Source organism: Myotis myotis, unplaced genomic scaffold (genome assembly GCF_014108235.1).
Source record: "Myotis myotis isolate mMyoMyo1 unplaced genomic scaffold, mMyoMyo1.p scaffold_m19_p_4, whole genome shotgun sequence".
Taxonomy (NCBI): domain Eukaryota; kingdom Metazoa; phylum Chordata; class Mammalia; order Chiroptera; family Vespertilionidae; genus Myotis; species Myotis myotis.
The window spans coordinates 83,503,154-83,526,798 of NW_023416346.1; the positions used below are offsets into that span (position 1 = coordinate 83,503,154).

General features: G+C 44.4%; 1 protein-coding gene across 2 annotated transcripts in view; it reads right to left on the bottom strand.

Annotated features, from left to right (window-relative positions):
* IGBP1 (immunoglobulin binding protein 1) overlaps positions 1-23,645 on the bottom strand; it is a 42,483-nt gene that overhangs the window by 9,667 nt on the left and 9,171 nt on the right. Inside the window, exons 3-5 of one of the 2 annotated variants that reach the window (XM_036304511.1) lie at positions 20,809-21,004; positions 18,811-18,890; positions 17,974-18,086 (exon numbers count right to left, since the gene is read on the bottom strand). In XM_036304511.1, the coding sequence (XP_036160404.1) occupies positions 17,974-18,086; positions 18,811-18,890; positions 20,809-21,004 (389 nt within the window). The remainder of the gene's footprint in view (positions 1-17,973; positions 18,087-18,810; positions 18,891-20,808; positions 21,005-23,645) is intronic. The other variant, XM_036304512.1, reaches the window with a different exon arrangement.

Here is a 23,645-nt window from a genome sequence, read left to right on the forward strand (position 1 = left end):
GGCCGGATCCGGCCAGTTTGAAATGAATAAAACTATTGAAAAAAAAGACCGTACCCTTTTATGTAATGATGTTTACTTTGAATTTATATTAGTTCACACAAACACTCCATCCATGCTTTTGTTCTGGCCCTCCGGTCCAGTTTAAGAACCCATTGTGGCCCTCGAGTCAAAAAGTTTGCCCACCCGTCTTAAGTTATTGATAACCGTCTGTACCCTTCATACTTAAAAGACAGTTTTAGCAGATATATGTCCTTGGCTCACATTTTCCCCCCTTGAATATCGTAACATCTGTTACTCCACATTTTTGGCATGGAATGTTGGTGTCAAAGTTTCAGGGTGATCTAATTTTCTTCCCTTTATAAACCACCTGTTCTTTTTGCTGTAATTTCACAGTATTTTTTCTTCTTTCCAGCCTAGTACATTTATTATCATTTGTGGTCAGAATTCTCAGGTACACATTACACTTTTTATAATAAAATTTTTTTTTTAAGTTGCAGGAAAGTTTCCTTACTATTCGTTTTTAGCATTTATTCTTTTTCTTTGCTTTGGTTTTCTTCTTCAGGTAATCCTACTGTCCTATGCCAGGTCTTTCTTACTTTCTTTGGTATGTCACTATTACTCAAATCTTATTATTTAAAACATGTTCCTTTTTACTTTAGTAAGGCATTTCCTATTACTTTCCTCTGCTTCAGCCTTCATTTCTGAAATGATGTTTAAAACAAAAAAATTATCTTTGTTGAAAGTATTACAAATGTCCCCTTTGTTTTTTTCCATTGATCCCCTCCACCCTGCACATGCCCCTCCCACACTTTCACCACTCCATGGGCTATGCATATCCTATCTAATAAAAGAGAAACATGGTAATTAGCCGTACCTCCGCTACCCTTCCCATTGGCTAATCAGGGCGATATGCAAATTAACTGCCAGCCAAGATGGCAGCCGGCAACCAGGCAGCTTGAAGCGAACATGAGGCTTGCCTGCTTCAGTGAGGGAAGACTCCAACGTTCCCTGCCTGCCAATGCCGGCCTCTGAGCTTGCAGTTTGAAACATTGTTACAAACATAGAAGCTAAACAAAACTCCAGAAACCTGCTTTCAGCCAGCCGGGATCTCAGAGCTGGAGTTGAAACAGTGTTTCGATTATAGAACCCAAACAAACCAGATAACTACTTTCAGCAGCCGAGGCCTAAGAACTGGAGCCAAGCCTCAGCGCTAAAGCTGGGCAGAATAAAAAAAAAAGAAAAAAAGGAGCGGTTGGGAGCTTCAGTCACCCGCCAGCCTGAAAACAGCCCTCAGCCCCTCACCCAGGCTGGCCAGGCACCCAAGCGGGACCCCCACCCTGATCCAAGACACCCTTCAGGGCAAACCAGCCAGCCCCCACCCGTGCACCAGGCCTCTATCCTATATAGTAAAAGGGTAATATGTCTCCCAGCACCGGGATCAGCGGAGCCGCGAGGCCTCCCAGCACCAGGATCAGCGTGACAGGGGGCAGTGCCCAAACCCCCTGATCGGCCTGCGGCTCTGTGTGTGACAGGGGGCGGGGCCACAACCTCCCTATCTGCCCTGCTCTGTTCATGACAGGGGAAGGCACCTCAACTCCCTGATCAGCCCTGCTCTATGCCTGATAGGGGGGAGCTCCCCAACCCCCTGATCGCCCTGCGGCTCTGTGTGTGACAGGGTGCAGCGCCCAACCTCCTGATAGGCCCTGGTCTGTGTGTGACAGGGTGCGGCACCCCAACCCCCTCCCCCTGCCAGGGGCCCTGCTCTGTGTGTGACGGGGTAGAGCCATAACCTCCCCATCTGCCCTGCCCTGAGTGTGACAGTGGCGGCGCCCCAACCACCCCCCATTGGCCCTGCTCTGTGTGTGATGGGGTAGAGCCATAACCTCCCCATTGGCCCTGCCCTGAGTGTGACAGGGTGCGGAGTGCCAACCCCCTGATCCGTCCTGCTCTGTGTGTGACAGGGGGCGGTGCCCCAACTCCCCTATCGGCCCTACTCTGTGAGTGACGGGGGGAGCTCCTCAACCCCCTGATCGGCCCTGCTCTGTGCATGACAGGGTAAGGAGCCTCAACCCCCCTGATGGGCCCTGCTCTGTGCATGACAGGGGGCAGTGCCCCAACCCCCTGATTGGCCCTGCTCTGTGCATGACAGGGGGTGGCGCCGCAACCTCCCCATCGACCCTGCCTTGAGTGTGACAGAGGGCGGTGCCCCAACCCCCCAATCGGCCCTACCCTGAGCGTGACTGAGGGTGGCATCCCAACCTCCCGATCCACCCTGCTCTGTGCATGACAGGGGGCGACGCCCCAACTCCCCAATCGGCCCTGCTCTGAGCCTGACCAGGGCTGCACCTGGGGATTGGGCCTACCCTCTGCCACCCAGGAGCAGGCTTAAGCCAGCAGGTCGTTATCTCCCGAGGGGTCCCAGACTGTGAGAGGGCACAGGCCGGGCTGAGGGACAAATTTTTGTGAACCGGGCTTCTAGTCCTATATAATAGCCTAATATGCAAACTGTCCCCTTGGGCGGTTGTTCAACCACTTGCTATGATGTGTGCTGACCACCAGGGGGCAGCATGGAGCATGGCAGGCGTCAGCAATGCGCTTTAACCTCTTGCTGGCTACCTGGGCGCTGGATGACAGGGATGGTGGTGTGGTGAGAATGCGGGGTGTGTGAGCTTGCTTTCATTCCCCCTACTCCCTCCCCCGGGACACCAGGGCTCGCATGCTGGGGAAGCCCCCACACTTAGGTGCTGGGCGCCCATGAGGAACCCAACCTACACCCACACGGCCTGTTCTGGGTGAGCTGGACCACAGCCGCCAGGACTGCAGGGACTGGTAGGGCTCCCCATGGGTTTGTGCAAGAGCTGGTCTGCGCGCCCAGCTTCCGTGCGGCACTGCTGGGCAGCCCAGAGGTCCACGCTACACCCTGGCCCACAGCGTCCGGCCACGCTCACCACATCTGTGTGGGGACTTGGGCGCCATGACTCAGGCAGAGAGGGACACGTGGGGTCCTGGGAGCCCAGGTGCTGCCCAGAGGACAGCTGGGACCTGCCCTTTCATGCCAGACGTTTGAGCTTCGATCACCAGCCAGGACTAGGGACTGCACCTGTGTACAAATTTCGTGCACCGGGCCTCTAGTATGCATATAAGTTTCCTGGTTAATCACTCCCTACCCACCCTCTGAAATTCCTCAGTCTGTTCCATTATTTTATGTCTCTGGACCTACTTTGTTCATCAGTTTATTTTCTTCATTAGATTCCACATGAGATCATGTGATACTTCTCTCTCTCTGACTGGCTTATTTTGCTTAGCATAATATTCTCCAGGTCCATCCATGTTGTTGCAAATGGCAAGAGTTCCTTTTTACATCCGTGTAATATTCCATTGTGTAGATGTACCACAGCTTCTTTTATCCACTCAACTACTCATGGGCACTTGGGTTGTTTCTAAGTCTTAGCTATTATAAATTGTGCTGCGATGAACATATGTTGCATATATTCTTTCTGATTGGTGTTTCTGGTTTCTTTGGATATATTCCTAGAAGTGGGATCACTGGGTCAAATGGGAGTTCCATTTTTAATTTTTTGAGGAAACTCCATACTGTTTTCCAGTGGTTATACCAGTCTGCATTCCCACCAGCAGTGTACTAAAGTACCCTCTTTCTTTTTAAAAAAATATGTTTTATTGATTTCAGATAGGAGAAGGAAGAGAGGGATAGAAACATCAATGATGAGAGAAACATCACCAATTGGCTGTCCCTTGAATGCCCCCACTGGGGATGGAGCCTGCAACCAGGGCATGTGTCCTGACCAGAAATTGAACCGTGACCTCCTGGTTCATAGATCCTGAGCCACACTTGCTGGAGGAAATGATTCTTTCTTTTTTATTTTCCCTAAGTTGTCACCACATTTCTGAGTTTTTCCAACCCTGCTTTATATTGTTCTTCCATGTCTTATATAATTTTCTTAATGTCTTTCAACTCATTTTTAAAAAGTATATTTTAGGTTTGTTGCTTTTAAAAATGCTCTTGATTATCTCTTTTTCCCCTTATAGTAATTTTGTGTGAACTTTGGCCTGGATAATTTTGTTCACTTTCTAACAGCTTTATTGTATACTAGTGCCCTGGTGCACATTAAAAGGGAATTAATTAGAGGAAATATTTTAATATTGCTATTTGCCCTTTCTCTATAATATAAGTGGTCAAAGATGAAAGAAAATTAGTAAAATGTATATGAAAATCTTCCTCCTGTCAGAGTCTGGGGTATGCCACGGGAACTGGAGTCAAGTCCCCGCCCACCCATGTAGCCATGAAATTGCGCGAGACCCAGACCTGGCCGGCCCCAACCCCGTCAAGCCCTGCCAGGTGGGGGGCAAGGCCTCAGGTCCCCCGGCCCAGGCCATTGGGTGCACCTTGAGGTCCCCTGACCTGGCACCAAGGCAGGGGGTGCGGCCTCAGGTCCCCTGGCCCAGTGCTGGGGCGCACGGCCTCAGGTCCTCCGGCCCGGCGCTGGGGTGGGGGAGTGTGGCCTCCGGTCCCTCATCAAGCCTTTCTGGGTGGGGGGCATGGCCTGAGGTCCCCTGTCAAGCCCTGCAGGGCAGGGGGCACGGCCTCAGGACCCACGGCCTGGCGCTGGAGCATGGCCTCAGGTCCCCTGGCCCAGTGCCGGGGCTGGGGGTGCAGCCTGAGGTCCCCCGTAAAGCCCACCAGGTGGGGGCACAGCCTCAGTTCCCCTGCCCCAGCCCAGTGCCACACAGCCTCAGGTCTCTGCTGATTGCTTGTTAAGGCTCGTTATGAAAACTCGGCCTCTGCTGTGGGCACAGCCATCTTGTGTTAAGGAATCCCTGCCTCCGTTGTGGGTGCAGCTATCTGTGGGCGCAGATATCTTGACCCTTACGGTGTGACTGTCAATTTGCATATCCCCCTTTATTAGATATTTCACATACCATAAAATAAAATTCACCCGTTTAAAGTGTACAGATCAGCGTGGGTTTTTTTGTATATTCAGAGCTGTACAACCATCACCACAGCCTGTTGTTAATTCTGATGTGTGGTTAAGTTGTACTTAACTTTTAGAAAGAAATAGGTTCAGGGTGGCTTTTCTAACTTCATAGAAGCTGCCTGTCTGTTGTTAAAGAAATAGGCCTTGCTTAATTAGTTCTTGGTTCTGGTCCTTTCTTACACTTTTATCTGGACTTTCTCTTTCCTTCTTTTCTTTATTATGCCTGTTCTCCTCAATTTCAATTCTATTCTCAGCAATTTCTCCTCAGGGTAGAACCCTGTCCTGGAAGGGAGATCTGGTGGGTCATTTTAAAAAGTTCATTAAAGACTAGACTACTCCACCCCTTTCAGACCTTCTGACCAAAAGCCCCTTGTATTTGCCCAGGTGTTTTTTTAATCCTCACCTGAAGACATGCATTTTTAAATTGACTTTAGAGCCATAACCAGTTTGGCTCTGTGGATGGAGCGTCGGCCTGCAGACTGAGAGGTCCCAGGTTCGATTCCGGTCAAGGGCATGTACCTTAGTTGCAGGCACATCCCCAGTAGGGGGTGTGCGGGAGGCGGCTGATCGATGTTTCTCTCTCATCGATGTTTCTAACTCTCTATCCCTCTCCCTTCCTCTCTGTAAAAAAATAAAATAAAATAAAATAAATAAATTGACTTTAGAGAAAGAGGAAGGGAGGGAGAGAGAAAAATAAAATCAATGTGAGAGTGAAACATCACACAAGCCCTGACTGGGATTCAAACCCAAACCCTTTCAGTGCACAGGACCACACTCCAACCAAGCCACACTGGCCGGGGCTCATCCAGTTTTCATTGGTGGTAAAACTGTTCCTAATTCAAGTGTTGTTCTTAAATTGGACTGCCATGCTTTTTCGTGAATACCTATTTGCTGTTTGGAATTCTTGTGTTTGTCAAGTTGTTTACATCGTCTGTCAACTCTTCTGCTTTCTTCCACACAGATGCCAATCACCTGTTGATCTTGTGCTAAGGGTGATTTCCCTTACCTGTTTAGTGTGAGGGTCATGGGAATACACTGTCACCTAGTTCTGTTGTGAATACTATCTGTCAGTTTTCTTTTGTGTTTTTATTAAAGTACTAGAGGCCTGGTGCATGAAATTTGTGCATGGGTGGGGTCCCTAGGCCTGGCCAGCGATCAGGGATGATTGGGGACAGGCCAATCAGGGCCAGGCCAGAGAGGAGGTGACAGTCACCGGATCGGATGTGGAAGGAATGGACTCTGGACACTGATGCTGCCATCATCAGCACCCCGCCACCACACAGTTTCCTGCCTCTCCCCTCCTCCTTCCCTCACTGCCACACTGCCACCGGGGCAGGCAGGCAGAGGGTCGATTGGGGCCTGCCAGCTGGGAGTAGGGAAAGAGCATGGGAGGTTGGCCACCGGCCCCGAGGAGGGAGCTGGCCCTCAGCCCCTTAGGAAAGGGGCTGCCTTTGCCACCACCCACCCCCAGTTCCCTGTCCCAGCCCGGGGCCCGAAGGCCCCAGTGGGGTTGGGAGAGGAGGTGACGGTTGCCGGGCCAGGGGCGGAAGGAATGGACGCCAGATGCCGACACCACCATCGTCAGCACTCAGGCACCGTGCGGTTCCCCACCTCCCCCACTCCTCTTTCCCTTGCCACCGCGCGGCCACTGTGGCAGGTGGGTGGTGGGCTGATTGGAGCCTGCCGGCCAGAGGGAGGGGCAGGGCGCAGGAGGTTGGCCGCCAACCCCAAGGAGGGAGCTGGCCCTCAGCCCCCCTGGGAAAAGGGCCGCATCCACTGCCACCCACCCCTGGTTCCCCAACCCAGCCCAGGGGTCAGGCCCAATCAGGCAATCGGAGCCTGCCAGCCAGGGGGAGTGACTGCAGGTGGTTGGCTGGCCAGGGGAAGTTGGCCGTGGGAGTGTATTGACCAGCAGGGGGCCACTCCTGTGTTGGGTGTCTGCCCCAGGTATTCAGTGCACATCATAGCAACTGGTCATTCTGGTCACTTAAGCTTTTATATATATAGATAGACTAGTGGCCTGGTGCATGAAATTCGTGCATGGAGTGGGGCTTCCCTCAGCCCAGTCTGCACCCTCTCCATTCAGGGACCCCTTGGGGGATGTCCAACTGCAGGTTTAGGCCCAATACCATAGGACATGCCTCTCGCAATTTGGGACCGCTGGCTCCTAAACCACTCACCTGCCAGCCTGCCTGATAACCCCTACATCTGCCCTCCTGCCTGATTGCCCCCAACTGCCCTCCCCTGCTGGCCAATTTGGTTATGATTGGTCAGTTTCTATTCCAGTCAGCGTCAAAAGCTCTGCCTCCTAGGCAGCCATTGGCTCCTCACAGTTCACCCAGATTTTGTTCTTATTGGTCGGTTTCTATGCCAGTCAGTGTCTCTGGGCCTATCTCTCGGCCTGATCAGAGAGGCGGGGCTGGTCCGCAACCCCCTCAGCAGTCAGTGCTGGGACACAACAGCAACCCAGCACTGACTACAGGACTTCTGGTGTTCGGTCGAGCCTTCGGTTAGTCGTTACAAAACCTGCATTTTTATATAGTAGGATAACATACATGTAGAAAAAACACATATAGTATATAACTCAATAAATTTTCACATCTGAACACATCCATGTAATCAGAACCCAGATCAAGATAGAAAACTTAGTACTAATTCCTCAGAAGTCCACTTAAGGTTGCCATTCCATTCACAAGCCCCCACTAAGGATGAACACCACACAGGCTTTTAATCAGCAAAGAGAAATTTCATCTGTTTGAACTCTATACAAATGGAATCACACGGTATATACCAGTGGTCCTCAACCTTCTGGCCCTTTAAATACAGTTCCTCATGTTGTGACCCAACCATAAAATTATTTTCGTTGCTACTTCATAACTGTAATGTTGCTACTGTTATGAATCGTAATGTAAATATCTGATATGCAGGATGGTCTTAGGCGACCCCTGTGAAAGGGTCGTTCGACCACCAAAGGGGTCGCAACCCACAGGTTGAGAACCGCTGGTATATACTCTTTTGTGTCTGGCTTTCTTCACTCATATATAAATATGTTTACAAAATTCAGCTATACTTGTTCCCGATGGCTGAAAAACTACCATTAGTATAAACTTTTTGCTATAGGATTTCATTGTGTAATATAGCAACATTTATTTATCCATTCTATTATGTATGTGCATTTGAGTAGTGTCCAGTTTGGGGTATTACAAGCAATGCTGCTATGAACATTATTGTGCAAGTCTTTTGTGAACGTACAGTCTCACACTCTTAAATATATACCTACCTAGGAGTGAAATTGCCAGGTCATGGGGTTGTACATATGTTCAACTTTTTTGCATCACTATCGCTACCACAACACTAGACTCTCTATTTTTGTTTTCTTTCTTCTATGGACTTTGGGCTTATTCTGTTCTTGTTTCCCTCAAATTCTTAAGGTAGGGCCTCAGATAATTGATTTTTTATATTTTTTTTCTAATACAAGTACTAAAAGTTATACATTTCCCTCTCACACTGCTTTGGTTGTATTCCACAAATTTTGATATTATATTTTCATTTTCTTCAGTTAAAAATATTTTTAATTTTCCTTGTGATTTCTTCTTTGACCCAGTGTTATTTATAAGTGTTGTTTAATTTAAAAACATTTAGGGCCCTGGCCAGTTTGGCTTAGTGGATGGAGACTGAAGGGTCTGGGGTTTGATCTCGGTCAAAGGCACATACCTTGGTTGCAGGTTTGATCCCAGGCCCTGGTTGGGGTGCATGCAGGAGGCAACGAGTCGATGTGTCTCTCTCACATTGATGTTTCTCTCTCTCTCTCCCCCTCCCTTCCTCTCTCTCTAAATATCAATGGAATAATATCCTCCAGTGAGGATTAACAACAACAAAAAATTAGGGATTTCCCAGGTAAATTGTTATTGATTGCTAATTGAATTCCATTGTGGTCAGAGAACATTTTCAGTGTGATTTCAATCTTTGAAAATTTATTGAGACTTAATAGATGGCCCAGAATATGGTCTGGCTTGGTGATTGTACAATTGTGTATTTGAAAAAAAGGTGTATTTTGCAATTGTTGGATATATTTTTCTATAAATGTCAAATAGGTAAGGCGGCTGCTAGTGTATTATGTCTTTATTAATTTTCTGTCCATTAATTCTATCAATTACTAAAAGAAGCGTTAAAATCTCCAACTATGATTATAGATTTGTCTATTTCTTCATTTAATTCTGTTAACTTTTTCTTCATGTAATTTGAAACTTGTTAGGCACAAACATGTTTATGATTGCTATGTCTTCCTGATAAAGTGCCCCTTTTATCAGTATAAAATGTCTTTTTTTATATCCAGTAATAACTTTTGTCTTGAAGTCTACTTTATCTAACTGTAGCTACTAATGCTTTCTGTTAGCACAATATATCTTTTTCAATTTTTTACTATCCACCAATCTGCGTCCTTATACTTAAAATGCATCTCTTACCTCACGTAGCAATATGTTTACAGATACATCTCCTAGGGCAAAGGAAACTAAGGAGAAAATAAAAAAAGGGACTATATCAAAATAAAAAGCTTCTGCAGAGCAAAAGAAACTATCATCAAAATGAAAAGAGAACCCACTGAATGGAAGAACATATTTGCCAATGATACATCTGATAAAGGTTAATATCCAAAATATATAAAGTACTCATACAACTCAACAAAAGGAAGACAAACAATCAAATTAAAAAATGGGCAGGGGACCTGAATAGACATTTCTCCAAAGAGGACATACAAATGGCCAAGAGACACATGAAAAAATGCTCAATGTCACTAATCATCAGATAAATGCAAATTAAAACTACAATGAGATATCACCTCACGTCTGTCAGAATGGCTATCATCAACAAATCAACAAGTGCTGCAAGGATGTTGAGAAAAGGGAACCCTAGTTCACTGCTGGTGGGAATTCAGATTGATGCAGCCACTATGGAAAACAGTATGGAGTTTCCTCAAAAAATTAAAAATGGAATTTCCATTTGACCCAGCGATCCCACTTCTGGGGATATATCCCAAAAACCCCAAAACACCAATCAGAAAGAATATATGCACCCTATGTTCATAGCAGCATTATTTACAATATCTAAGATTTGGAAACAGCCCAAGTGCCCATCAGTAGATGAATGAATACAAAAGGTGTGAAATTTACACCATGGAATACTATGGAGCGGTAAAAAAAGAGGGATCTCTTACACTGTGGGACAGCATGGATGGACCTGGAAAATATTATGCTAAGTGATATAAGCCAAACTGAGAAAGACAAATCTCACTTACCTGCAGAATCTATTGAACAAAATGAATTGACCAACAAAATACGACCTGAAGCATAGAACAGACTGACATACCTCGATGTAGGGTTGGGGGATGAAAAGAGATAAACCAAAGAACTTATATACTTACTAGAGGCCCGGTGTATGAATTCGTGCATGGGTGGGGTCCCTCGGCCTGGCCTACCATCAGGGCCAATTGAGGGCAGCTGGCCGGGGGAAGGGACGGCAGGAGGTTGGCCCTAGCAGCAAGCTAACCATTGGCCAATTCTGAGAGGAATTGGGCTCCCTCCTCCCTCCTGTCTGGGTCCGGGGTGCGGGTGAACCAGATTCGGGGCTGTCAGGGCCTCGGCAGCAAGCTAAGGCAGGGCCGATTCCATGAGGAATTGGGCTCCCTCCTCCCTCCTGTCTGGGTCTGGGGTGCGGGTGAACCAGATTCGGGGCTGTCAGGGCCCCAGCAGCAAGGTCTGGGACAGTGCGCATCATAGCTACCAGCAGGTCGTCTGGTCATCCAGTCCTAATGGTCACTTAGGCTTTTATATATAGAGAGATGCATAACCCATGGACATGGGAAATAGGGTAGTGAAGATCTGAGGGGTGGTAGATGCTGGGAGGAGGGGGGGGGGGGAATTGGAGATGCCGGTAATACTATCAGCAGTAAAAAATATATTTAAAAAAGAAAATGAGATAATTGAAAATCTAAAAAAAATAAAATGCATCTCTTATAGACAGCCTGCAGTTGAGTCTCATAATCAATTTCTGATTTGTCTAATGATCTGATTTCTAATTTGAAAGTTTATTGGGTTGGCCTGAGTCAGTGTGGCTCAGTTGGTTAGATTGTTGTTCCAAGCACCAAAGGGTCTCGGGTTCGATTCCTGGTCAGGGCACATACCCAGGTTGTAGACTCAATCCCTGGTAAGGACAAATAGAAAGCAACCAATATCTCTCTCTCTCTCCCTCTCTCCCCCTCTTCCTCTCTCTAGAATCAATGAAAAGCATATCTTCGGGTGAGATTTAAAAATAAAAAAAGTGTTTGTTGCATTTATATTTAAGATAATTACTGATATGGCTGGATTGGAGTCTACCATTCCACTACTGGATTTCTGTTCATCTCTTTTTGTTCCTCTGTTCATTCTTTCTGGCCTTTTAATTTCGTTACTGACTACAGCTTTGTTTCTGCATTATTTTAAAAAAATAGACTATTTTTAGAGCAATTTTAGGTTTACAGCAAAACTGAATGGAAAGTACACAGTGTTCCCATATACTCCTGCCTCCACACAGCAACAGCCTCTCCCACCATCAATATCCTGATCAGAGTGATACATTTGTCACAACAGATGAACTTACACTTATCATCATCACCCAAAGTCCCTAGTTTTACATTAGAGTTCACACTTGATGATGTACACTCTATGGGTTTGGACAAATGTATGATGACATGTATCCACCATTATAGTATCATAGAGAATAGTTTCACTGCCCTAAAAATCCTCTGTGCTCCACATCTTCATATCCTTCTCCTCTAGCCCCTGGTCCTTTTATTGCCACATTAGAGGCCCGGTGCATGAAATTCATGTATGGGTAGGGTCCCTAGGCCTTCTGGCTACCAGCAGGGACTGTCCTTCGTTCTGTGCCGCCCCCTGGTGGTCAGCGCACGTTACAGTGAGAGATCGAACTCCCAGTTGAACCCCCAGGGGGACACTTTGCATATTAGCCTTTTATATATAGACTAGAAGCCCGGTACACAAAATTCATGCACTGCGGGGGGGGGGGGTCCCTCAGCCCAGCCTGTGCCCTCTCACAGTCCAGGAGCCCTCGGTGGATGTCTGACTGATGGCTTAGGCCCACATCCTTAGCGCTGCTGTGGAGGCGGGAGAGGCTCCCCAGCTGTGAGCCCAGCTCAGGGCTTCTGACTGAGCAGCTCTCCCCCTGTGGGAGTACACTGACCACCAGGGGGCAGCTCCTGCATTGAGCATCTGCCCCCTGTGGTCAGTGCACGTCGTAGCGACTGGTCATTCTGCCGTTCAGTCGATTTGCATATTAACATCATATTAACATCTTATTATATAAGTTTTGCCTTTTCCAGACTATCATATAGGTGGAATCATATATATGTAGCCTTTTCAGATTGGCTTCTTTCACATTAATATGCAATTAAGGTTCTTCCATGTAGCCGAAACCGGTTTGGCTCAATGGATAGAGCGTTGGCCTGCGGACTGAAAGGTCCCAGGTTCGATTCCGGTCAAGGGCATGTACCTGGGTTGCGGGCACATCCCCAGTAGGAGATGTGCCGGAGGCAGCTGATCGATGTTTCTCTCTCATCAATGTTTCTAACTCTCTATCTCTCTCCCTTCCTCTCTGTAAAAAATCAATAAAATATATTTTAAAAAAAAAAAAGGTTCTTCCATGTATTTTGATGGATAGCTCTTTTTTTTTTTTTTTAACAATGAATACTGCTATTTCATTGTCTGGATGTACCACAGTTTATCCATTCTCCCATTGACAACATTTTGGCTGTTTTCCAAGTTTTGGCAATTATCAGTAAAGCTGCCATAACCCTTTGTGTGCAGGTTTTTGCATGGACCTGTTCTCAACTCATTTGGGTAAATATCAAGGAGCACAATTACTGGACCATATGGAATGAGTATGGTTTGATTTGTAAGAAGCTGAGAAACTGTCTTCTAAAGTGGTTGTACCATTTTGCATTTCTACCAGCACTGAATAAGAATCCCTGTTGCAGCTTGATCCCCAGGGGGGTGGGGGGCGCGTGGGAGGTAGCTGATCAGTGATTCTCTCTCATCATTGATGTTTCTTTCTCTCCCTTCCTCTCTGAAATTAATAAAAATATATTTTTTAAAAAGAATCCCTGTTGCTCCATATCTTTGCTAACATCTGGTGTTCTCAATGTTTTCTATTTCAGTCATCTTTATAGGGGTGTAGGGGTATCACTGTTGTTTTAATTTGCAATCCCCCAATGCCACATGATGTTGAGCATCTTCTCATAGGCTTATTTATTCATGTATATTTTCTTTGGGGAGGTGCCTGTTCAGGTATTTTGCCCATTTTTCTTAAATTGGGGTGTTCAGCCCTAGCCGGTTTGGCTCAGTGGATACAGCGTCGGCCTGCGGACTGGGGGGTCCCAGGTTCGATTCCGGTCAAGGGCATGTACCTTGGTTGCGGGCACATCCCCAGTAGGAGGTGTGCAGGAGGCAGCTGATCAATGTTTCTCTCTCATCGATGTTTCTAACTCTCTATCCCTCTCCCTTCCTCTCTGTCAAAAATCAATAAAATATATTTTTTTAAAAAATTGGGGTGTTCATTTCCTTATTGTTGAATTATAAGAATTCTTTGTACATTTTGGATTAACAGTCTTCTATCAGATGTTTCTTTTGCAAATATTTTCCACTAGTCTAGAGCTTGTCTTCATATTTTCTTGATGCATTATTTAAGGGTTGCTCTAAGGCAACAATTTTCAACCTTTTCATTTTGTGGTATACATAAACTAATTACTAAAATTCTGTGGCACGCCAAAATGTTACATGTTTTGCTGATCTGACAAAAATGGGTATAATTTTTGTCTTTCTTTTTTAAGATATATTTTTATTGATTTAAGAGAGGAAGGGAGGAGAGAGATAGAAACATCAATGATGAGAGAGAATCATCAATTGGCTGCCTCCTGCACTGGGATGGAGCCCACAACCCAGGCATGTGCCCTAACTGGGAATCAAACCATGACTTCCTGGTTCATAGGTCGATGCTCAACCACTGAGCCACACTGACCAGGAATGTATAATTTTGATTCATTTACATTGGATAGCTATTGTTGTGTTGGCTGTTGTCTTTTTTTTATTTGATAATCTAAGGGAAAAGAGGTCAGTGCCCGACTCAATAGTCAGGTATTCCATGTTTTAAAAATTCTTGTGGCACACCAGTTGAAAATCGCTGCTCTAAGAAATACAATCATCCCTAACCTCCCAGTCTACTTGTCATTAATATACTATGTGACAGCCTCAAAGATGGACCCCAATGATCCCAGTCTCCAGGTATTCATGCTCTTACGTAGTCCCCTCACACTGTATTGGGGTTGGTGACCAATGGAATATGGCAGAAGTCATGGTTTGCAACTTTCAACATTAGGTTTTAAAAGATAATGAGGCTTCTCGCCCTGGCCAGTATGGCTTAGTTGGTTGGGTATTGTCCCATGCACCACAATGTTGCCAGTTCGATTCCTGGTCAGGGCACATGCTCTGGTTGTGGGCTTGATCCTCAGTAGGGGGCTGCAGGAGGCAGCCAACTGATGTTTGTTTCTCCCTCCCTCTCCCGCTCTCCCTCTTTCCCTCCCTCCCTCTTTCTCTCCCTCCCTCCCTCCCACTTTCCCTGAAAAGCAATGGAAAAAATATCCTCAGGTGAGGATTAATAAAACAAAAAAAAGTATTTTAAAAAAAGAAACTTGGTTGTTCTCTCTTGAATCATTCACTGAGGAAACGAAGCTCTTAAGCTGTGAGCAAACCTATAGAGAGACCCACATGGGAAGGTTTCTTGCCAACAGCCACATGGATGAGTGAATGAGCTGGAAGCAGATCCTCTAGCCTCAGTCAAGCTTTCAGAAGACTGCAGCCCCAGCTGACAGCAACCTTAGGATAGCCTAATCAAGAACCAACCAGTTAAGTTGCTCCTGGAGTCCTCACCCTCAGAAACTATGTGTGACAATAAATGTTTATTATTTTAAGTTGCTAAGTTTTAGAGTCATTTGTTAACAACAATAGGTAATTGCACCACTTCACATAAAATAGAACTATCTCACAAAAAATAATTCCATTTACTCCCTGTCTTTTTTGCTATAGCTGTCAATATCATTTTTTTGTTTAAAGAAGCCATATGTAGTTTTTAAAAGTTGGAAGTGAGAGGATATAACCCTTGGTATTTACCCCCTAATTACCATTTCTGCGTTCCTCATTCTTTTTTTTAAAGGATAGTTTATTGATTTTGAGAGGAAGGGAGAGGGAAAGAGGGTGAGAAAGAGCGATGTGAGAGTGCAACATAGATCAGCCGCCTCCTGCACGGGCATGTGCCCTTCATCAGGAATCAAACCGGCAACCCCCTGGTGCACAGGACGCCGCCCATCCAACTGAGCCACACCGGCCAGGACTCTTTATTCTTTATTGAATATCCAAGTTTCTATCTGGTATCATTCCTTTCAGACTTAAGAACTGGCATTTCTCATGATGCCAGTTTCCTGATGAAGAATTCCTTGGCTATCATTTATCTGAAAATGTCTTAATTATGCCTTCATTTTTATGGATATTTTCACTGCATATAAAGTTCTGGGAAGAAAAGGTCCCCCCCCCCCCACCAGCACTTTAAAGATGTTGCTCCACTATCACTGGCTTCCATTGTTACTAATGGAAACCCAGTAACAATTCCTATCATTATTCTGCTATTTGTAATGTGTACTTTATTTCTGGCTGCTTTCAAGACTTTCTCTTTTTCTTTGGTTTTTAGCAGTTTGACTATGATGTGCCTATATGTGGGTTTATTTGTATTTAACATGCTTGGGACTTCTGCAATTTCGGAATCTGTATATTTGTGTTTCACAGATTTGAGAAAAATTTCAGCCATCATTTCTTCAAATTTTTTTTCTGGCCCCTTCTCTCTCTTTCTCCTCTCTATTGGTATGGTATTTCAATTGCATGTACGATAGACCTTTATACATTGTTCCACAAGTCACTGAGGCTATGTTTTTTAAAAATATATAATTTTATTGATTTCAGAGAGACGAGAGGGAGAGAGAGAACTATCAATGATGAGAGAGAATCATTGATCAGCGCCTCCTGCACACCCCCTACTGGGCATCAAGCCTGCAACTCAGGCATGTGCCCATATGTGCCCTGACTAGGAATTGAGCTATGACCTTACGGTTCACAGGTCAACGCTCAACCACTGAGTAACACCAGCCTGGCGAGGCTATGTTTTTCCCAATCGTTTTTGTTTTTCAGATAGGCTAATTTGTGTTGATTTATCTTCAAGTTAACTGACACTTTCTTCTGTCATTTCCAATCTCTTAAGCTTATCCAATGATTTTTAAAGTTCGGATACCATATTTTTTGTTCCAGATTTTTTTGTGTATAGTCTCTACCTCTCTGCTGAGACATCTTATCTTTTAATTCTTTACAAGCATATTTTCCCCTCTGCCCTGAGCACAGAAATAAGCTGCTTTAAAGTCCTTGTCTGCTAATTTCAACATCTGAGTCATCTTGGGATTGGTTTCCATCAATTGCTTTTCCTCTTGAGTATAAGTCACATTTTTCTGTTTTTTTCCCCATATGTTTAGTTTATGATTGAATACAAGACTTCGTAAATGGGTATGTTATACAGATTCTGAATTGTTTCATTCCACTAGAGTATTGATTTTTCATTTTAGCAGGCAGTTAATTTATCTAAAACCAAATTCCAAATTCTATTTCCTCTGCATTGGGTAGTAGCTGCATTTTCCATTCAGTTATTTTAGCCCTCCCTAGGGTGCTTGGAACCTATCCTATGCATGTGGAGCTTGAGTCAGCCAGAGATGTGGGCAGATTTATGTAAAGAATTAGGACTCCTCCTCTGTGGTTCTCTTCTTTCTGGGATATTCTTCTCACCTCTCAGTTGCTATAGTCACCCAAACTCAGTTCTCTCATTGCACAACCAATAAGACTGTAAGTTTCTATCCAAATTTTACCTACTCCCATCACAGCATCTGTAGCCTGCCCATGGGTGAAAAGCCATAAAAAACACACACAGAAAAACCACTCTTCAAATTGACCACGCTTCTTTTCTCTGTGCTATATTTGAAACAGCCCTAGAACTTGGAATATTAAGGCCTGAATTAAAATCCTAGCCTCGCCACATTTTAGCTATGTTGACTTTGCATATGTCAGTTCTCAGACACTATTTCCTCATACTAAAACGTGGTTAAAATGTCTGCTTCATGGGATTAAGATCAAATGAGATAATACATGAGATAAGGAAACTGAGGCTCAGAGAGGCTACATGATGTCCTACCAAGTAACAGGAGTAATTGGTTACCCCAGCTCTGTCTGTACTTTTTCTGCTAAAACCATATTACTTTCATCTTTCTAAAGACCACCCTTCACCTTTCCCTCCCAAAGACACCTTCAAGTATTTCTATGATCTAATTATCAATTTGGGCACCAAGAATACAGTAAGTCAAAATCCCTGGCCTCAAGAAGTTCCAAGTACCACTCTTATCTTCTAAGTGTTGACTGACCTCCAGTCTATGTCTGCTTTTGGTCACTCTCCAGTGCCTTTAGGTAGTTATTTAGTTATAGCTTTTCCAGTCTGTAATTGTTAACTGTAGGAGGTGCTAACCTAATACAACCTATTCTGCTAATACCAGAAGCGGAGCTGTTATCCGTGGATTTTTGGTTTTACTATCTAGTTGCTCAGTCTGTTTTTATGCCATAATATTTGGAGAGGTTCAAAACCTACACTTCTCCACTGCCCCAATCCTCCCAGAATCATCAGCTATTTATTTTACTAGTAAGTGAAATAAAGTACTAAGTCTTCATGTTACTCAGAATCTTTATCCAGATTACTTCTGCTCCTAAAGGACAGTGATATTTGGTCAGAATTTCATTCCTGGGGAAATAAGGAACCATACTGTAACTACTTTCCTCCCAGCCCGTCATACCTGATGTTGTCCTGGCTACTCCCTGATCTGGTAAAGCTCCCAACTTCCGATGCTGATCATACCAGTCATTCACTGTCATGGTTGCCAGACTTGGATAACCAGCTCCAAATACTCTGCAAAAACCACATTGTATTTAGGACACTAAACATAAATAGCACTATTAAAAAGTCTCTTCTCTTTAGTGGCAAAGCCTATGTCTGTTTTATCCTCCCACCCCTAACCAGGCATCTTCTGAGGAGTTGTGCAAACTCCTGTGAGGATATGTAAAAAGAGGCATCCAGGAAAGGGCATTAAAGTATTTTCATGAGATGATAAATAGCCCAGGATAATCTCCCAATAAGCAATTCCAGAGGCCAATGCCCCACAGAGCAGCGATGATACTGTGAAAAGGGTACTTATAGTTGGTGAGTCTAAAAGGTACGCAGAGGAAGGAGACTCTCTCTCCCGCCCCCCCAGACCCCCCAGAAAAGCACCTCAAGAACTCAGATAAGCAAACATGTCGTTTTGAGAACTGTAGCTGAAGGCAATGGGAAAAAATTTTAAAGTGTACAATTCTCCATTTGATTCCTTCCTTCTTCGTTTTTAATTAATTAACAGATTATTTTTATTAGTTTCCTTTTGAGATCTTTTTAAGCTCAGGTTTGTGAGGGAAATGTGTGCTGAAGGCCAAAGACTGGGAAATTACTAGAAGAGATAATATCCCTTTGATGAAAGAACAGCCTCCAAGGCAAAGTCATGCCTTCTTAATAATGCCCATTCTGCTTGGCACCATGCACTGCAAATGAACCACAAAAGCAAGGGGCTTGCAAAGGCACCCTACTTTTTAGTACTACCTACTTGGCTTGGGCCGCATCCCGAGTGAGAATAAAGGGTTTCATTGGAGGCCTGGACGGACGAGATGAATGAGAAGTTGATGCCTAAAAAGGAAATTAACTATCAGAAGTGTATTTGCCTTTGCCCATCCCACTGTGCAGCCTCTTAGGTCTTCAGGTGCTCGAAAAGCACTGGATTCAAAATTCAGTTACTCCCTCCATATCTGTCCCTGAGACATATCAGCAGATATTAATGATGGAGGTTGCTTAGCTCTCTTGAGGACACCCGAGTACCTTGCTGAAGAGAGAGAAAGAGAAAGCTCACTCAGGAATCATCTCACCACAAGTAAAAAATTATTTGACTTTAAAATGCGCCCCCTCCAAAGGAGATGCCAAAGGCTTCTTCCATGATCCATCTTAATCCCTTGAGATAAATTTTAAGTCCCTTTCCTTAGCCTGGCCTTTAGTGCTAAAGTTCAATTATGACCCTGTAATTATGCTATTAACTGTCAAGAACCCCTTAGGGTACTTTAGAAGTGGATGTCCCTAAATGCAAGGGGGAGAATGGGTTAGCAGTTTTCATATATAGGTGTATAGAAATGTTTCAAGGAACCCTGGCTATCCAGGCACACAAAGAATCAAAATCTGGTCAATGAAAAGGTGTTCACTTGGTTCAAGCTCCATCACTCCCAGAGACAATCTCAATACCAAATGAGAGAGCATGAGAAAAGAAAAAACAGCCCTAATCGGGTTGGTTTGGTGGATAGAGCGTTGGCCTGTGGACTGAAGGGTCCCACGTTCGATTTTGGTCAAGGGCATGCACCTTGGTTGTGGGCACATCCCCAGTAGGAGGCAGCTGATCAATGTTTCTCTCTCATCGATGTTTCTAACTCTCTATCCTTCTCCCTTCCTCTCTGTAAAAAATCAATAAATAGCCCTGTCCGGTTTGGCTCAGTGGATGGAGCGTCGGCCTGCAAACTAAAGGGTCCTGGGTTTGATTCCAGTCAAGGGCACAGGCCTGAGTTGTGGGCTCAGTCCCCAGTAGGGGGCGTGCAGGAGGCAGCTGATCAATGATTTCCTTTCCCTTCCTATCTGAAATCAATAAAAATATATTTTAAAAAAAGCAATAAATTTTAAAAAGAAAAAAAACAGCAGCAAAGAAAGGGTCAGGGGAGGACCCAGAAGAGTCCAGCCTCATACTGTTTAAAACCACTCTAGATATGCTCAAGGAGCCTCAAGATTGTTCATTCTTTAATCCTTTAACATGAGGAACTAGTAGGTTGATGTTACCCTGAGGCAAAAGCTCCTGGGCTAATTAGTACAAATCAAAACCTCAGGAGGTTTCCCTGAGGACTTAAATAAATGCCTGTGACCAGCTGATAAATTCAACTCAATTCCTCTTATATCAGAACCAAAAAGTAAGTAGCAGCAGAGCCTAATCTTTTGAAGCAGCAGCTCCAAAACAGGGTCATGATGTTCAAAGACAGCCAAAGCTGTAGGGCACCAGGTGTTCTTCACCAGTATGCCCAACATTTTGCTGTGTCTCATACTGGGGGATCTAAAGGCGTGAGTGTGCATCGCTATGCATGGTTAAACTGGGATTCATCTTCTTTCTACTCATCTCTCTCTCTCCAGCTCCACTTTTCTTCTCTATTCCCATCCTATTCCTCTTTTCCTTTATAGTCAAGCAGATTTTAAAAGCCTATCTCCCTATGCCTCCTTCAGCAGTTATGACTTCCCATAGCCCAAACCAACTTTTACTTCAGGGAAATCTCCCTCCCCCGATGCATGTCACAAAATTACAAATGACTAAAAGTGCGTTACAGGTTAGTAGGCACTGGGGAACACAACTGTAAACCAGAGAGAAAGCTACCTTAGTGAACCTTCAGCCTTCTTCCATTGAACTTAATAAGAACAATGATTTTATGAAGAGTCAAAAGCATTTAAATCTGATTATTGTCCTATAGAACATTCAAATCTCTGATAGCAGTTTTTTGAATTATATAGCAGTGAACAGACTTACCTCTTTTGAAGAGTCTTTTCTTCTCAGGATATCCATCTCCTGGTCAATGCTCTCAATCTCTTCTAAGCAGATACCAATCCACCTTCGAAGGTGAAGGAGGTAATACTCACGAACATGCTCATCATCTGCTTCACCACTTTCGACAGCAGATTTCATTTCAGACAACCTACGCTCCATCTCCTTCTTCTGCTTGTATCTGTTCCACAGGAAAGCATTACCCGTGAACTTAAAAATAAAGAGGTATTCCTTCAAAAGAAGGCCACAGTAAGATTTTAGCTTTACATGCCGAAACCGGTTTGGCTCAGTGGATAGAGCATCGGCCTGTGGACTGAAGGGTCCCGGGTTCGATTCCGGTCAAGGGCATGTACCTGGGTTGCGGGCACATCCCCAGTGGGAGATGTGCAGGAGGCGGCTGATCGATGTTTCTCTCTCATCGATGTTTCTAACTCTCTATCTCTCTCCCTTCCTCTCTGTAAAAAATCAATAAAATATATATTTAAAAAAAAAAAAGATTTTAGCTTTACAAGTGACCAGAAAGTCAGCACGCCAATTTCCACTTTGGCAATAGTATAGATTCTGTACTTCAGAACTAGCCACCAAGGCAGTTCTCTCAAGACTACAAGGCAAGGAAGGGATCAGCAGCAGCTGAGAAATACATCTGAAGCCAGAAAAGTATAGACATAACCTGATTTGAGCAACTCCTCATCCTCTTTAGAGATGGAGTGCCTTAGTCATTTTATATCAACCTTTACTAGGTTGGGTGTTTAGTACCACATAATGTCCATTTGGGAATTAGAACTTCAAAGAATCATAGAATCTTAGGGGTCATTTACCTGCCACTGATGTAGGAATTCCTTATGAAACAGCCTAAAAAATGATCTTTTCTTTTCTGCTGAGCAAAATATTCCTAGCTCTTCTGATGCATCTTAATATAAAGTCTCATAACCACCTTGCCTACCTTTCTCAGGATGCATTCTAGTATCTCATCTATCATTCATTTAACAAATATTTACTGAGTACCTATTATATGACAGGCACTGTTCTCAGTGCTGGAGATACAGCTGTATATACAAGTCCTTACTCTTCTGAAGCTTTCGTTCTAGTGGGAGAAGACAAAAAGAAACAGATGAGGAGTCAGGTGGTGATAAGTGCTATGAAGAAGCAAAAACCAAGGTAGAATGGATACACTGATGGTGTGAAGACAGTGGTGCTATTATATACAAGATGATCAGGAAAGACCTCTCTGAAGAAGTGACATTTGAGCAAAGATTTCAAAGAAATTGGTAAGTAAGCCATGTCAATATCTGGAAGGGTATTCTTTTTTTTTTACAGGAGAAAATTAAGTTTTAATAGATGTGCATGGGGAACTCACATTAAGTGTGTAAATTTCAAAGACAGTGAGGCAACATTGGGTATATAACATTTTTGGGCAAATAAGAAAGGAGTGGGGAAGGGGTATTAGATTTCAGAAGTGAGAATGGGCGATTTACTGGTAGTTGAGGAAGAGTAGAACATGCATGGCATGGCAAGGAAGTCCTTGCTAGGTGACTCAGAGACAATGGGACACAGAGGATATCTCGCTAACAGGTGCCTGCCGGAAGCCCTCTCATTTACCAGACTTAATTCAAATAGGGCTAAAGCTGCATCCTAGGATCTCTGTCTGAATCTCTTGGGCAGGAAAGGGCGGGGGGATCAAAAGTTCCAAGTCTTGTTTCTTAATAAACAGCTTAAAATAAATATCCCAAAAAGGCAGCTTCAGAGAGGCAAAACTTGGGTTCCTTCTGAGTATTTGTTCTAAGGGGGAAAAGTAAATCAGAAGGTCCTGGGTGGAAGAGTGACTGGCCTGACATGTTTGAGAAACAGCAAGGAGGCCAGTGCACTAGTATAAAGTGAAGAATGACAGAAAATGAGGTCAGATATACAGCCAGGGCCATAATTTGTAGAACCCTGTAGGAAATAAGACCCAACAAATCAAATTCCATGATATTTTGAGTGAGATGCAAAAGCCACTGAAGGCTTTTGGATAGAATACATGACAGGAATAGAGTGACATGAAAACTCTTTTATATGGACCACTCTTGCTGTGTATGGACTCTAGACTAGCGGTCGCCAACCTTTCGGAACTCACAGACAACCAGTGGTCCGCGGACCACCGGTTGGCAACTGTTGCTCTAGACCAGTGGTTCTCAACCTTCCTAATGCTGCGACCTTTTAATACAGTTCCTCATGTTGTGGTGACCCCCAATTTCATTGTTACAAATTTAACATAATTAAAGCATAATGATTAATCACAAAAACAGTATGTAATTATATGTGTTTTCCGATGGTCTTAGGCGACCCCTGTGAAAGGGTCGTTCGACTCCCAAAGGGGTCGCGACCCACAGGTTGAGAACAGTTGCTCTAGACCATGGGGGCGGGAACAAAGGGTGGAAGCAGGGAAATCAAGTAAGAGGACATTGCCAAAATCCAGGTGAAAGATAGTGATTTGCAATAGGGAGGCGGTGAGATATGGATATATTTAAAATATAAAACAGGACTTGCTAATTTTTGAACGTAAGGGCTTGAGAGAAAGAGGAGTCAAGAAAAAAATTCCATGGCTTCCAAAAGAAGTATCCTGAAATATCCAAGTCTGAAACCCCACTCTAGCCCTCCAGAATCAGAAGCTCCTCTGGAGGTGTTCACCCAAATCTGTAGTTCTTAACCTGAGGTCCTAGACAGAGGGTTTTTGGGGGAGGGGGGGTAGTGGTCCTTGAACACCCTAAAATTTTATACAGAATTCTACAGATGTGTACTTTTCTTATAATAGTAAGCCATTACATGAAAACACTCCCTTATCA